The 15,000-nt window shown below is 37.0% G+C and overlaps 1 protein-coding gene across 3 annotated transcripts in view; it reads right to left on the bottom strand.

The window, feature by feature from the left end:
* The window catches only part of LOC113803929 (multiple epidermal growth factor-like domains protein 6), a 124,804-nt gene that overhangs the window by 28,298 nt on the left and 81,506 nt on the right, over positions 1–15,000 (bottom strand). For all 3 annotated transcript variants that reach the window (XM_070135806.1, XM_070135807.1, XM_070135805.1), the window contains exons 3-8: positions 10,056–10,178; positions 8,049–8,171; positions 6,999–7,101; positions 4,599–4,876; positions 3,344–3,480; positions 2,715–2,838 (exon numbers count right to left, since the gene is read on the bottom strand). In XM_070135806.1, coding sequence (XP_069991907.1) covers positions 2,715–2,838; positions 3,344–3,480; positions 4,599–4,876; positions 6,999–7,101; positions 8,049–8,171; positions 10,056–10,178 — 888 coding nt within the window. The remainder of the gene's footprint in view (positions 1–2,714; positions 2,839–3,343; positions 3,481–4,598; positions 4,877–6,998; positions 7,102–8,048; positions 8,172–10,055; positions 10,179–15,000) is intronic.

The following is a 15,000-nucleotide window of genomic DNA, read 5'->3' as shown; positions in this document are numbered from 1 at the left end:
GGTAGTTACCGTTGTAAAGACCAATTCAATACGAATGTTACCTAAATGTCGGATTTTTAAACTTCGGATGTATAAGCGAGATACAGATTATTTCATGTTGAAGATGATAGTACTCAGTAATACCTGCTCTGAAATAAAAACTATATGGAATTTTGAGCTCGGTTGTATGCGTAGTCTTCGTCTGGCGTTCAAAAAGCTATCGCATCCGTTTCGTGCGTTCCCGATAAAAATGAATATGTTTAGACGTTACCGTAAGTCTTAGGCACCATAAATTGGCAAATATCCCACAACACATAGGCGTCTGCATGATTTTATGCACTTCTTAGTGAAGATAATGGGTGCAAATGGCTAATCATAAACTTTACACTTGTTCTCCCTTGCAATCTGTTAATATTGACAATTATCAAAGAAAATGGGTATGAGAGGGATAACTAATAAATTTTATTATTTAGATATGAAAGTCAATGTAGGCCTACTAAATGATGATGATTAATCTTTTTAACTTTATGTGCGTGCGTTCACGTACATATGATCCTCCTCGAAAATTATAAACACCCAGTGACCATCTCCCCCCCCCCCCTGTGTGAGGCATGGGGAATATTCAACGACTTTCGTAAGTTCTCGAATTCAATGTACTAAATTCATATGCTTTTGAAATTCTCAAAATTGAACCACCATGTTGTATTCATGCCAGGACTTTATAATTAGAATGATTTTGTACTAATGTTGCCATCCACAGTTCCCCATTTCTTCAAAAATAAAAAATAAATAAAAAATAAAATGGAAAATAAAAAAAAATATTTTTTTTAAAAAAAGGTTTTTATCTGGTTTAGATTAGTTGTCTCTATGGTAAAATGCATTTATTAAGGTTTTCACACGAAAATATCAACTTTAATGAACAACGAAAAAAAAAAAAAAAAAAAAAAAGTGACATACCTTTACAGAATAGCGTCCCTATTGAACATGAAAATTCCTATTGACTTGGTAATCATTGCATTGCAAAGTACACTAAATAAGCGTTTTTTTTATATATAATATCATTAGATTCAGAGAAAAATAACAGAGATAACGAACTTTGGCAAGGTGCCAAATACAAAACGCCGTAGCTCGGCTATTTTTTTATGAATCTTCGGTACTTCCCAACTCACGTAATTTTCATGCGATCCAAATGCAGTTTGTTGCTTTCACTAGAGCCTCGGCGTCCCATAGCCATGTAAAAGGCCGATTTTTGAATTTTTGCCTTAATCAAAAAATAATAATATTTTAATGCTGAAAAACGCATTCAAAAATAGTTCTCTATGTCAAGCTGTCCCCCGCCAAAAAAAAAAGGAAATTCAAAATTCGGCCTTTTACATGGCTATAGGCTAGAGTTGATCTAACACTAGCATTTTTGGGGGAATATTCTGTAAAGAGCTCTGATAGTTGGGATGTACCGAAGACATACCAAAAAAAATGGCGATTTTTTTCAACTTTTTGGGGGGTGCCCAATGGGGGAGCAAAGTTAAAATTTATATATATAACGAAGCGCAATTCTTTGCTCTATTGCATGCAAAAAGAATCAATCAGTTATCTCTAACCGATATTTTTTTATGATGTATAGAGTAGGGAAAGGTGGCCATTCTCAGGGACGGTCCCCTTAACATGACTGTATCACATATTTGATATTGTTATTTCATTATCTTTTTGGCATTAACAAGTTATCATTTCAACGTTATCATTCCAGCAACACTGAAACATTGACATTATTTTCATACTTGTTACTTTCACTAACCTAAAATAAAATCATTAAGTAAAACACCCACAAGTAGTTACTAAGCTATTTATCACAATCAAAACAGGCAGAAATACATATATATTCGAAACAAGTCAAATACATCTCTTGTATTGTGAAGATATTCATTCTCATTCATACCTCTTCTACATTTGTCAGTATGAATACGGTACAAAAACTCCATTGCCTCACCTCTGTAGGACACACAACGAACTATTTTACACGAGAGAAAGAAAGAAAAAAAAAAACTAAAAGTCATTTCGCTGCATTGCTTCTTCAGATCTCATAGTACAAGAAATAACACCTGACAGCTAATTTGAATACAAAAACACCTCTATGAAACCAAAGAGGTCAACGAACGACTTCCGTGACCTAGAAGCAACTGAGAGGTGACCCATTTATCTAATTTTTATCTATTCATTTTCCCCTCAAAGACAGACGTCTACAAGGCTACTAAGACCAGACTCAAAAAACAATAGACTTCTTGTACTGTCTACCTCGAACAAGCAAAACACCGAAAAGGCTATTCGTGTAATTACCTCGTTCTGCCATCCATAATATTGTCATTTTCATTATCTATCGTTTCATCGTCGTATTCATTATTCCTTTATTCCTTATTATTCCTTTATTCCTTATCATTCCTTTATTATGTCCACCCAGCTCACCTGTACATATCATTTCATCGTCGTATTTATTATTCCTTTATTCCTTATCATTCCTTTATTATGTCCACCCAGCTCACCTGTACATATCATTTCATCGTCGTATTTATTATTCCTTTATTCCTTATTATTCCTTTATTCCTTATCATTCCTATATTATGTCCACCCAGCTCACCTGTACATATCATTTCATCGTCGTATTTATTATTCCTTTATTCCTTATCATTCCTTTATTATTCCTTTATTCCTTATCATCCCTTTATTGTGTCCACCCAGCTCACCTGTACAGGAGAAGCCGTCTGAACTGAGAGTGAATCCGGGCTTGCAGGAACAGGCGTATCCCGATGGCGTGTTGAGGCATTCCTGTTGGCACCGGTGGCTCCCCGCTTGGCACTCGTCGACGTCCTTAAGGGGTAGGGGGGGGGGGCGAGGGAGAAGGAGGGTAGATAGGGTTAATAGATAGGTGAAGATTTTTTTTTTTTTTTTTGAGGGGGGGGGGGGGTGATTTGTCTTTGTTCTCTCCCTCTCTTTCCTTTCTCTCTTCCTTTCTCTCTCTCTCTCTCTCTCTCTCTCTCTCTCTCTCTCTCTCCCTCTCTCTCTCCCCCTCTCTCTCTCTCTCTCTCTCTCTCTCTAGATAGATAGATAGATAGATATAGACAAGTACAGAGATAGCTACAGGCATCTAGATAAAGACAGACAGACAGACACACACACACACACACACACACACACACACACACACACACTCCCTCACTCACTCACTCACACACACACACACACACACACACACACACACACACACACACACACACACACACTCACAAACCAATCTTCGCACCTGCCCCCTGTCTCCCCAAAAGGGGCACTTCACTTCACTTCACTTCACTTCACTTCACTTCACTTCACTCACCACGCAAGTCCTGCCATCTGGCCCGAGCACGTAGCCAGCGTTGCAACTGCACACAGCTCCTTCCGGCCCGTGCTCGCAGATCTGCTCGCAGCCTCCGTTCCCGGTGTGGCACGGGTTCACCACCTCCATCTCGATTTCTGAGGGGAGGGGGAGTGAAGGGAGGGGCGTGAGGAGAGATTTGTGACGTCATGAGGGGAGGGGGAGTCTTGTAACACCATGAGGGGAGGGGCGTGAGGGGAGATTTATGACGTCATGAGGGGAGCATGAGTAAGGGGTAGGAAGTGAGGGGAGATTTGTGACGTCATGATGGGAAACTCGTAGGGACGACTTGTGACGTCATGAGAGAAATGTGGCGATACAAGATGATTAGAAAAAATAACGATAATGATGGTGATGTTGATGATGATATTCTTCATAATATGCATTATGCATTGTTATCATTATCATTATCATTTTTATCATTATTATTATCATCATTATCATTTTCATTATCATTATCATCATCATAATCACTGTCATCTTTAGTATCTTTATAATTATTGTTATTGTTATAACAATAATAATAATAATAATAATAATAATAATAATAATAATAATAATAATAATAATTAGTAGTATTATCATTACTATTACCATTATAATCATCCTCATCATCATTACCATTTTATCATTATTATCATTAAAGCCTTCATCACAATCAATATCATCATCCTTATTATCACTATTATCATAATCATTACTGTCATTATTATCAGTTACCCTTATTATGAATACCAGTATCATTATCACTATTATCACCATCGTTATTGTAGTTATTACTATTATCGGTCTCATTACTATTACCATTACTATCATCACCATCATCATCATTATCAATAATAATAGACATAAAGATAACAAGAATAACAGATAAAGATAAACAAAAAGATAACAAGACTAACAGATAAAGATAATAAAAAAGATAACAAAAATAACAGATAAAGATAATAAAAAAGATAACAAGAATAACAGATAAAGATAGACCAAAAGATAACAAGAATAACAGATAAAGAGAAACAAAAAGATAACAAGAATAACAGACAGAGATAGACCAAAAGATAACAAGAATAACAGATAAAGAGAAACAAAAAGATAACAAGAATAACAGACAAAGAGAAACAAAAACAAAAATAACATAAAGATAAACCAAAAGATCACCAAGAACAACAGATAAAGATAAACCAAAAAAGATAACAAGATAACGAGAACCACTCACTATAGCAAGACCTTCCATCGGCGGCCAGCTGGTACCCCTGATCGCACGTACACGAGTAAGACCCGAAGGCGTTGTGGCACCGCTGACTGCACGTGCCCGGCGTCTGGCACTCGTCCTCGTCGGTGCACGTGCGCTGGTCGTCCTCCAGCTTGAGCCCCCGAGGACAGGAGCATCGAGGCTGACCGCTGACGTTCTCGCACAGGTGCTGACATCCTCCGTTTTTCTCGTGACACGGGTCGGCTGGGTCGCAGCGTCGCTTGTCCGGTCCGAGGCGGTATCTGTCGGGTGGTGGGGGGAAGGGGAAGGGGGGGGGGGAGGGGGGAGGGGGGAAGGGAAGAGGAAAGGAGAAAAGGTGGGAAGGGTGGGGAAGGGGAAGGGGAAGGGGGATGGGGGAAGGGAGGAAGGGTAAAGGAAGGGGGAAGGGGAAGGGGAAGGGGAAGGGGATGGGGGAAGGGGAGGGGGGAGGGTAAGGGAAGGGGGAAGGGGGAGGGGAAGGGGATGGGGGATGGAGGAAGGGGAAGGGGGAGGGGAAGAGGAAAGGAGAAAAGGTGGGAAGGGGAGGGAAGGGTGGGGAAGGGGGATGGGGAAAGGGGGGAAAAGGGGAAAGGGAAGGTGAAGGGGAAGGGGGGAAGGAGGCAGGGTGAAGGAGGCAGGGTGAAGGGGGAAGGAGAAAGGGGAAGGGGAGGTGAAGGTGAAGGAGGAATGGTTAAGGAGGGGAAGGAAAGGGAGAAGGGAAGTGAGAGGAAGGGGTGAGAGGCAGGGGAGGAGAGAAGAGGAGGTGGGGGAGAGGGCGGGTGGGAATAGAGGAGCAGAGAGACGGGAGTATGGGCAGGGGAGGGAGGAGAGGGGTCGGTGTGGGGTGGGGGAAGGGGAGGGGGGTTGCATTAAGTGCCTGGTTGAATAAGGTCATTTGCATAATCTATATAAATAGGAATGAAGTTAAAATCCTTGTTGAAATAGGAATGATTTAGATTACCATTGCAGGAATGTTGTTAATAATAATAATAATTAGAATTAATAATAATAACTTGAATTAATAATAATAATAATTAGATAATAATAATAATTAGATAATAATAATAGATAATAATAATGATAATAATTAGATAATAATAACATCAATAATAATAATTAGAATTGTCGTTATTATTATCGTTCTTATCAGTATTATCATTACTACGGTTATGGTTATCATTATCATGCTATCATTATCATCATTATTATTCATACCATTATCAAAATCATAATCATTATCATTACCGTTATCACTGTCGTTATCATTATCAATATTTTTATCATCAGTTTTATAACCATCACCATCATCATTATCATTACCAACATGATAATGATAATAATGAAAATAATAATAATAATAATAGAAATGATAGTCATAGTAATAATAACAGTAGTAATAATAACGGTGATAATACTACTAATAATAACAGTAATAATGAGAACAATAACTACAAAATCAGCAATAATAATAATGATAATAATACTGCTAATGATGATGATGATGATAATAGTAATAATAATAATCATTATTATCATAATAATATAATAATACTAATTATTATTATTATTATTACTATTATGCTCATCCTTGATATTATCATCATAGCTACCCATACAATTATCATCATTATCATTGTGACTACCATTATCATTGTCTGCATCATAATCATGACTATCATTAGCACAATTATCACCATTACTATCGATCATATTGTTTTCAATATTAACATTCTTCTCCTTATTATTACTATGATTTTCATTCCTATCATTCTTATTTTCATTATCATTATCATAATCATTATAATTGTTATTGTTACCATCATTATTAATATTATCACTCTTATTATCATTAATATTATCATTATCATTATTATTATCATCATTATCATTATTATTATCATCATTATCATTATTATTATCATCATTATCATTATCATCAATATCACTATCATGATCATCCTTACTGTCATTACCATCATAGCTATCATCATCACCAGCTATCATTATAATTGTTATTGTTACCATCATTATTAATATTATCACTCTTATTATCATTAATACTATCATTATCATTATTATTATCATCATTATCATTATTATTATCATCATTATCATTATTATTATCATCATTATCATTATCATCAATATCACTATCATGATCATCCTTACTGTCATTACCATCATAGCTATCATCATCACCTTTACTATATATTTTTTCATCATTATCATTACCACCATCATTATTACAATGACGATAATAACATCCATCCATCTTAAAAAAAAAAAATAATAAAAATAAATAAATAAAATAAATAAATAAATAAATAAATAAATAAAAATAAAATCAAAGGCTATATAGTAAAAAAAAATCAATAAATAAATTACCCAGGACGACAAGAGCAGACGATGCGACCTCCCTGCTCATTGCACAGCTGTTGGCACCCTCCGTTCCTCACGTGGCACCGAGGCCGGACCGATGACCCTTGACCTGTGGGAACCGGCACTGTTGATTGTCTGTCTCTGTTTGTCTGTCTGCCTCTGTCTCTATTTGTCTGTTTATCTGTCTGTCTGTCTCTGAATCTATATATTAATCTGTGTTTCCATACATGCATATATACGTACAATGTGTGTGTGATTATCTATAATTATTATTTTCCTTACTATTGCAGTAAAAAGACAAATACGTAGATCAATAAATGGTTACAAACTCATCACTATCCCTATCACTACTACTGCTATAACTACTATTACTACTAAATTAACCTCAGTACACTAAATCCTCAATAGCATCTACATTGGTTCGGATATAACAACACCGCAGGCGTTTTCCATGGGCACAGATACCCACTAATGCCCAATAATACCCACCAATGTCCAGGGATACCCACTTAGTGCCCAACAATATCCACTTAATGCCCAACAATATCCACTTAATGCCCAGAGATACCCGCTAACTGCCTAGGGATACCCGCTACCTGCCTAGGGATACCCACTTAATGTCCAGGGACACCCATTTAATGCCCAGGAATACCCACCAATACCCAGGAATACCCACTTACTGCCCAGGAATACCCACCAATGCCCAAGAATACCCGTCAATGCCCATGGATACCTACTTAATACCCATGAATACCCATCAATGCCCAGAAATACCCACCAATGTCCAGATACCCATTAATGCCCAGCGATACTCACGCAATGCCCAGGAATACCCCCAACACACAGGAATACCCACCAACACCCAGGAATACCCACCAATGCCCAAGAATACCCGTTAATGCCCATGGATACCTACTTAATACCCAGAAATACCCACCAATGTCCAGATACCCATTAATGCCCAGCGATACCCACGCAATGCCCAGGAATACCCACCACCACCCAGGAATACCCACCAATACCCACTCTTCTCCCTCCGTACCCAAGCTGCCTCACCTATGCAAGTCCTTCGGTCGTGGAGGAGGCGCTGGCCGGGGTCGCACTGGCACTCATAGGACCCCTGGGTGTTGACGCATCGGTGGGAGCAGCCGCCGTTGTGGTCCTCGCACTCGTCCACCTCTGGCGAAGGGAAACGAAAGTATAAAACGAAAACTTTATTTATGGAAGTTTTTTTTTCTTTATCATCTATCATTTAGTTGTAATATAGGCCGTTGTGGTCCTCGCACTCGTCCACCTCTGGCGAAGGGAAACAAAAGTATAAAACGAAACCTTTATTTATTAATGTTTCTCGGATTGCGTATAGGATTTATTATTGTTATTATTAGTTTTAATCATACATCATTTAATTGCAATGTAGGCCGTTGTGGTCCTCGCACTCGTCCACCTCTGGCGAAGGAAATAAGGGAAAAAAACGAAAACTTTATTTTTGCTTCTGGATTTGCGTACTGAATTTAATTTATATATATATATTTTTTATCATCTTTCATTTACGAAAAAAAAGCGAAAACTATATTTTGTGATGTTTCTCGGTTTGCGTATTGGCTTTATTTATTACTTTTTTATCATCTATTATTTAATTGTAATGTAGGCCGTTCGGGTCCTCGCGCCCGGCCACCTCTGGCGGAAAAAAAAAAGAAAACGAAAATTTTATCTATTAATGTTTCTCGGTTTGCGTATTGGATTATTTTAAACATCTATTATTTAGGGATATTGTCCATCATCTATCTATTATGTAGGCCGATGTGGTCCACGCCCTGATCCACCTCTAGCAAAGAAAAAAGAAAAAAGAAAAGAAGAAGAAAAAAAAAACTTTGTTGATGTATCTCTGTGTTAGATTTTGTTCATTGTCTATTTGTTCATCATGTAAGGGTATTATCTATCATATATCTACTCTATTTATCTACCCTTTAGGGATGTTATCTATCGTCTATCAACTCGTCCATCTCTGGCGAAGGAAAATAAAAGGTTAAAAAAACGAGAAATTTATTGATGTATCTCTGTTTGTGTTGGATTTTGTTCATTGTCTATTTGTTCATCATTTAAGGGTATTATCTATCATCTATCCTTTAGGGATGTTATCTATCGTCTATTTACTCGAGTTTTCCACCTCTGACGAAGGAAAACGAACGGAAAAAAATTATTGATGTTTCTCGATCTGCGCATTGATATATATATATATATATATATATATATATATATATATATATATATATATATATATTAATCATCCATCTTTTAAAGGGGTTATCTATCATTTAATTATAATGACGAAATGGGAAAAGAAACGAAAACTCAGTTTATTTAACGTTTCTCTCTGTGTTGGATTTAATGGGTTCATATATTTTTAGGGACGCTATCTATCATCTATCTATCATGTAGGCCGTTACGGTGCTCGCACTCGTTCACCGCTGGGAAATAAAAAAAAAAAAACTTTACTTATATTAATGTTCTTTATTTATTAATGTTTCTGAGTATGTGTTGTGTTGAATTTAAGGGGTCTATCTATTATTCGTTTATTATTAAGGGGGTTGTCTATTATTTGTGTTTATTTTCTAGTGACATGTTACCTGTTTACTGTTTTCTAATATACATAATTATTGATGTTACTTTTACTATAACACTATCAATACGTATTATTTTCATCATTGTTATCATTACAGCTGTTATTATCATTATCACTGTCATTATCATCATTATCATTACCATTATAAGCACGACTAACAATACTATATTCATTATCACTTTATACATTTCATCATAGTTAAAAAAAATCATTATCCATATCAATATCGCACTCATTACTAGTATCATTATCAAATCATTATAATTATCACGCTATTGTGATTTTCATCATCTTCTTCATCGTTATCATCATTCTCATCATAATCATCAAAACCATCATCACATTTTACAAATCGACTCAAAAAAAAAAAGAAAAGAAAAAAGAAAAAAAGAAAAAAACAAAAACAAAAACGGGGGAACGATCACCTCTCGACACAGTACCTTGGCACGAGAGTTTGTCCGGCAGGAGCTTGTAGCCCGGGCGGCAGCAACACACGAAGGAGCCCAGGGTGTTCTTGCACTCATGCTCGCAGCCGCCGTTGTCCGTTGAACACTCGTTGCGATCTGGGGAGGAAAATAAAGGGGGAAGATTAGCTATTGTCCGAGTAGGTCTTTGTTCACATACGCAAACGTGTTATGGATACGTATACTGTAGGTGAGTGCGTGTATATGTTTAATCACATACACACACAAACACACATATACACACACACACATGCATACATATATACACACATATGTAGATATATATGTATATATTGCATTTTGCGAATCTACACTTGCCAACCTTAATCAACTGCTACCATACATTATATCTAACGTCCATAAAATCACCAGAATCGAAATTAACGGATTCTCCCCCTATCCTTCCTCTTAATAAAAGTACATGATCCCGAAAAAAACAACGTTAATGATGAAGAGAGTGATGTTGATGACACAGTAATGAGAAACGATTATGTGACCGTCGTACATCTTCACAATCCTCGAGAGGGAATGAATCTTCCTTGATTTCGTACATGGAGTGATGAGTTCGTTCTAGTCAGGGCAAGGAGGGAAGCGTGTAATAATAATAATAATAATAATAATAATAATAATAATAATAATAATAATAATAATAATAATAATAATAATAATAATAATAATAATGATAATTTAGGGTTTGCTCTTGTGACATCAGTCAAATTGTGGCTTTGTCTGTTTATTGTGCTTCTAAACTACCAAATGTGTACTAGGAATGGCCATTTACTGGTAGTGCGCGGGAATCGAACGCAGGTCAGCACACAGCACATGTATAACAATGTGAACACATACACAACATGTCAAATATATTTACAGGTTGGGACCTTCTAATTCATCATCCTCATTACCATTAATGTCTTCTTTTTAAGCAGTTCCTTTGTGATGCTTACATTGTGCATTTGTTTTTTCAGAGCCTTACGGACAGACAGACAGACAGACAGGCAGACAGGCAAACAGGAAGATAGGTACAACTTCACGAAAGTTAAATCTATCCTATTTAACTCCTTGTGCTAAACAATACAGTAATTATATGGACAAGTCGTAAGCTACTTCACAAAGACAATGCTGCATTTACATCAGTTTACCCTTACCAGTTTTATGGATTGTTACAGTTGAATCAGAGGCGCAGCTTTCATTTAAACATCACGGCCATGTGTGTTTACATAGCTCACAGAAGCGAGAGTTGCCGACTTTGTACCGAAATTATTCAATGTATAAATAGGCTTCCTTTATACACGTACATGTGTGGAAACTCATACACACACTTTCATTAAATGATAGAAAATATAATTCACTACAAATGTATTCAAATATTGAATATCAAATAGTGACATAATATACAACAAATGTACTTCTAAATTTCCTCCCAAAGGCCCGAAAACAGAAAACTTTTTATGGCACAAAATAAATAAGTAATAAAATCCCTAAATACATTTGGGACACAGCATATATATATATATATATATATATATATATATATATATATATATATATACACACACACACACACACACACACACTTATGCGTCTATGCATTTGTGTTGTATGTGTATATATGTATGTATGTAGATAGTGAGATAGTTGTGTTGGCGTAGCTCTTCCTCTCTTTAAACTGTAGCTCAAGTAAAATTATAATTCCTTGGCCTTTTCACAAAGACACTAACACAAAACTACAAAAAATCACCTGAAACAAGCAAATGAAAAAAAATAATGCGCAAAACCCCGCAAACAAACATACACATACCACTTTACAAACAAACACTTACCACTTAATAAACATGTATCACTCCACAAACAGACACATACCACCACACAAGTAAACACTTACCAACCCACAAATAAATACATATCACTCCACAAACAAACACATACCACTCCACGAACAAACACACACCACTCCACAAACACATTCCACTTCACAATCACATACCACCACATAAATAAACACATACCACTCCACCAACAAACACACACCACTCCACAAACAAACACACACCACTGCACAAACAAAGATACACCACTCCACAAACACACACATTCCACTTCACAAACACATACCACCACATAAACAAACACATACCACTCCACCAACAAACACACACCACTCCACAAACAAACACACACCACTCCACCAACAAACACACACCACTCCACAAACACACACCACTCCATAAACACACATACCATTCCACAAACAAACACATTTCACCATACAGACACACCACTCCACAAACACACATATCATTCCACAAACAAATACATTTCACCAAATAGACACACCACTCCACAAACACACATACCATTTCGCAAACAAATACATTTCACCAAACAAACAGACACACCTCTCCACAGACAAACACACACCACCCCTCAAACAAACAAACGGACACCCCTACCCCCTCCCCTACACACGCGCGCGCACAGACAAAATCCTTCCGGCTGTCGGGCGGTTTTTTTCAAATGTTCGCGGCCAAGTTTTGAGTCTCTCGCAGCCCGCGTAAAAGGCAGCGGTGGGTGACAAACGCTGTGCCGGCGGGTGGGCACACTCGGGGAGAAGGCATCGGGTTGCAGCAGGTTTGTCATACAGAGAGGAATCCGCTCTGTTTTGACCCGTTTCCTGACCTCTATTAACCTTGTTTTTCCCGCTCGCTGCGCCACGCTCCGCCCCTTTCGCCACGCTGCTTTCACCGCGCTACCTCAACCAGGGATTCATCTATTGGCTGTTTGTTTTATTGGGGATAAATTAACCGCTTTTCTCCTGAGGTGTTTGTGGCACGTGGGTGTCTTGTGCTGTGAAGGTTTAGCGTTTTTTCCAGCTGTGGTAAGCCTGGATCCCACTGACATAGGATACAAACCCGCTAATCAGCTTAGGTGAGATGCATCCACGGGGTCCGATTATCTTTTGTCTCTGCTTTTATCTTTTATTTGCCATTTTTTTAAAAGCTCCGTTGTTCTCTGCCGTCTATTGTTATTGCGAATCCCTTGTCTCTTTTATTGCTTTTGTTATTTTCTTCTCTCTTGTTTCTCATTCTTTTATTTTCGTTTCTACTTCACGATTTTTACTATTTTCTATGAAATATATATATATATATATATATATATATATATATATATATATATATATATATATATATTCACAAATATTACTATAAATAAATGCATGAAATAAATAATGATAATGATAAACACCTACATGATTGTTAAATAAGCAGATAAATGATAAAACAGATAAACAGAAATCACCAATATATAAAAATGATAAACAGTGACATCACCATCATGTATAAACACACACGTAGGTACATCAATAAACAAAAACAATAAACACAAACACCAAAATAAATACACCAACAAATACAACGATGATAGATCAATAAAAGAGCAATAATCAAAATAAAAGACAATACGCTCGTAGCCCCTGCCCGCCTAAGAGCGTCTAAAAAAAAGTTCAAATAAAGGATGTTTATATATATTCTCTCCATTAGGATCGGCCTGTTGACTCCCAAGGACTGTGGAGAGGAGACTCAAGCCCAGGATACCGAAGGGAGATGATTAGATTCCATATAAGGTCGGGGATTCCTTATCATCTGCATCCTAACCGTCAATGGAGTCCCGGATTGGAGGACATTGCTGTGCGAATCACCACGTGTGTATTATGTCTTTCACAAGGCTTGCTAATCTTCTAGCGATGATTCTTTAACCTAAATCGTTATTAATCACGAATGGGCATATATTCTACACAAATATCAATATTTATTCTTGTGTACAAACATCGACATACATTTTCCTACACTATCAACATCTATTCTTCTGTACAAACATTAATATATATATTCTGAACAAACTTTAACATATATTCTGCACAAACATCAACATATGTTCTGTACAAACATTAACATTTATTGTTTTGCACAAACTTTAACATATATTCTGTTCAAAGATCAATATATATTCTCTTGCACAAATATCAACATATATTCCGCACAAACAACGGCACACATTCTTCTGTACAAACATCAATACACAGTCTGCTGCACAAACACCAACATATATTCTCCTGCACAAACACCAACATATATTCTCCTGCACAAACACAAACATATATTCTCCTGCACAAACACCAACACAAAACCTGCACAAACACCAACATATATTCTCTCCAGCACAAACACCAACACAAAACCTGCACAAACACCAACATATATTCTCTCCAGCACAAACACCAACATATATTCTCTCCAGCACAAACACCAACACAAAACCTGCACAAACACCAACATATATTCTCTCCAGCACAAACACCAACATATATTCTCTCCAGCACAAACACCAACACAAAACCTGCACAAACACCAACATATATTCTCCTGCACAAACACCAACATTTATTCTCTCCAGCACAAACACCAACACAAAACCTGCACAAACACCAACATATATTCTCCTGCACAAACACCAACATAAAACCTGCACAAACACCAACATATATTCTCCTGCACAAACACCAACATATATTCTCTCCAGCACAAACACCAACACAAAACCTGCACAAACACCAACATATATTCTCCTGCACAAACACCAACATATATTCTCCTGCACAAACACCAACATATATTCTCCTGCACAAACACCAACATATATTCTCCTGCACAAACACCAACATATATTCTCCTGCACAAACACCAACATATATTCTCCTGCACAAACACCAACATAAAACCTGCACAAACACCAACATATATTCTCCTGCACAAACACCAACGTAAAATCCGCACAAACACCAACATGAAACCTGCACAAACACCAACATATATTCTCCTGCACAAACACCAACATTTATTCTCTCCAGCACAAACACCAACAC

This window comes from Penaeus vannamei, chromosome 21 (assembly GCF_042767895.1).
Source record: "Penaeus vannamei isolate JL-2024 chromosome 21, ASM4276789v1, whole genome shotgun sequence".
NCBI lineage: Eukaryota > Metazoa > Arthropoda > Malacostraca > Decapoda > Penaeidae > Penaeus > Penaeus vannamei.
This window is presented reverse-complemented; position numbering and strand designations above follow the sequence as displayed.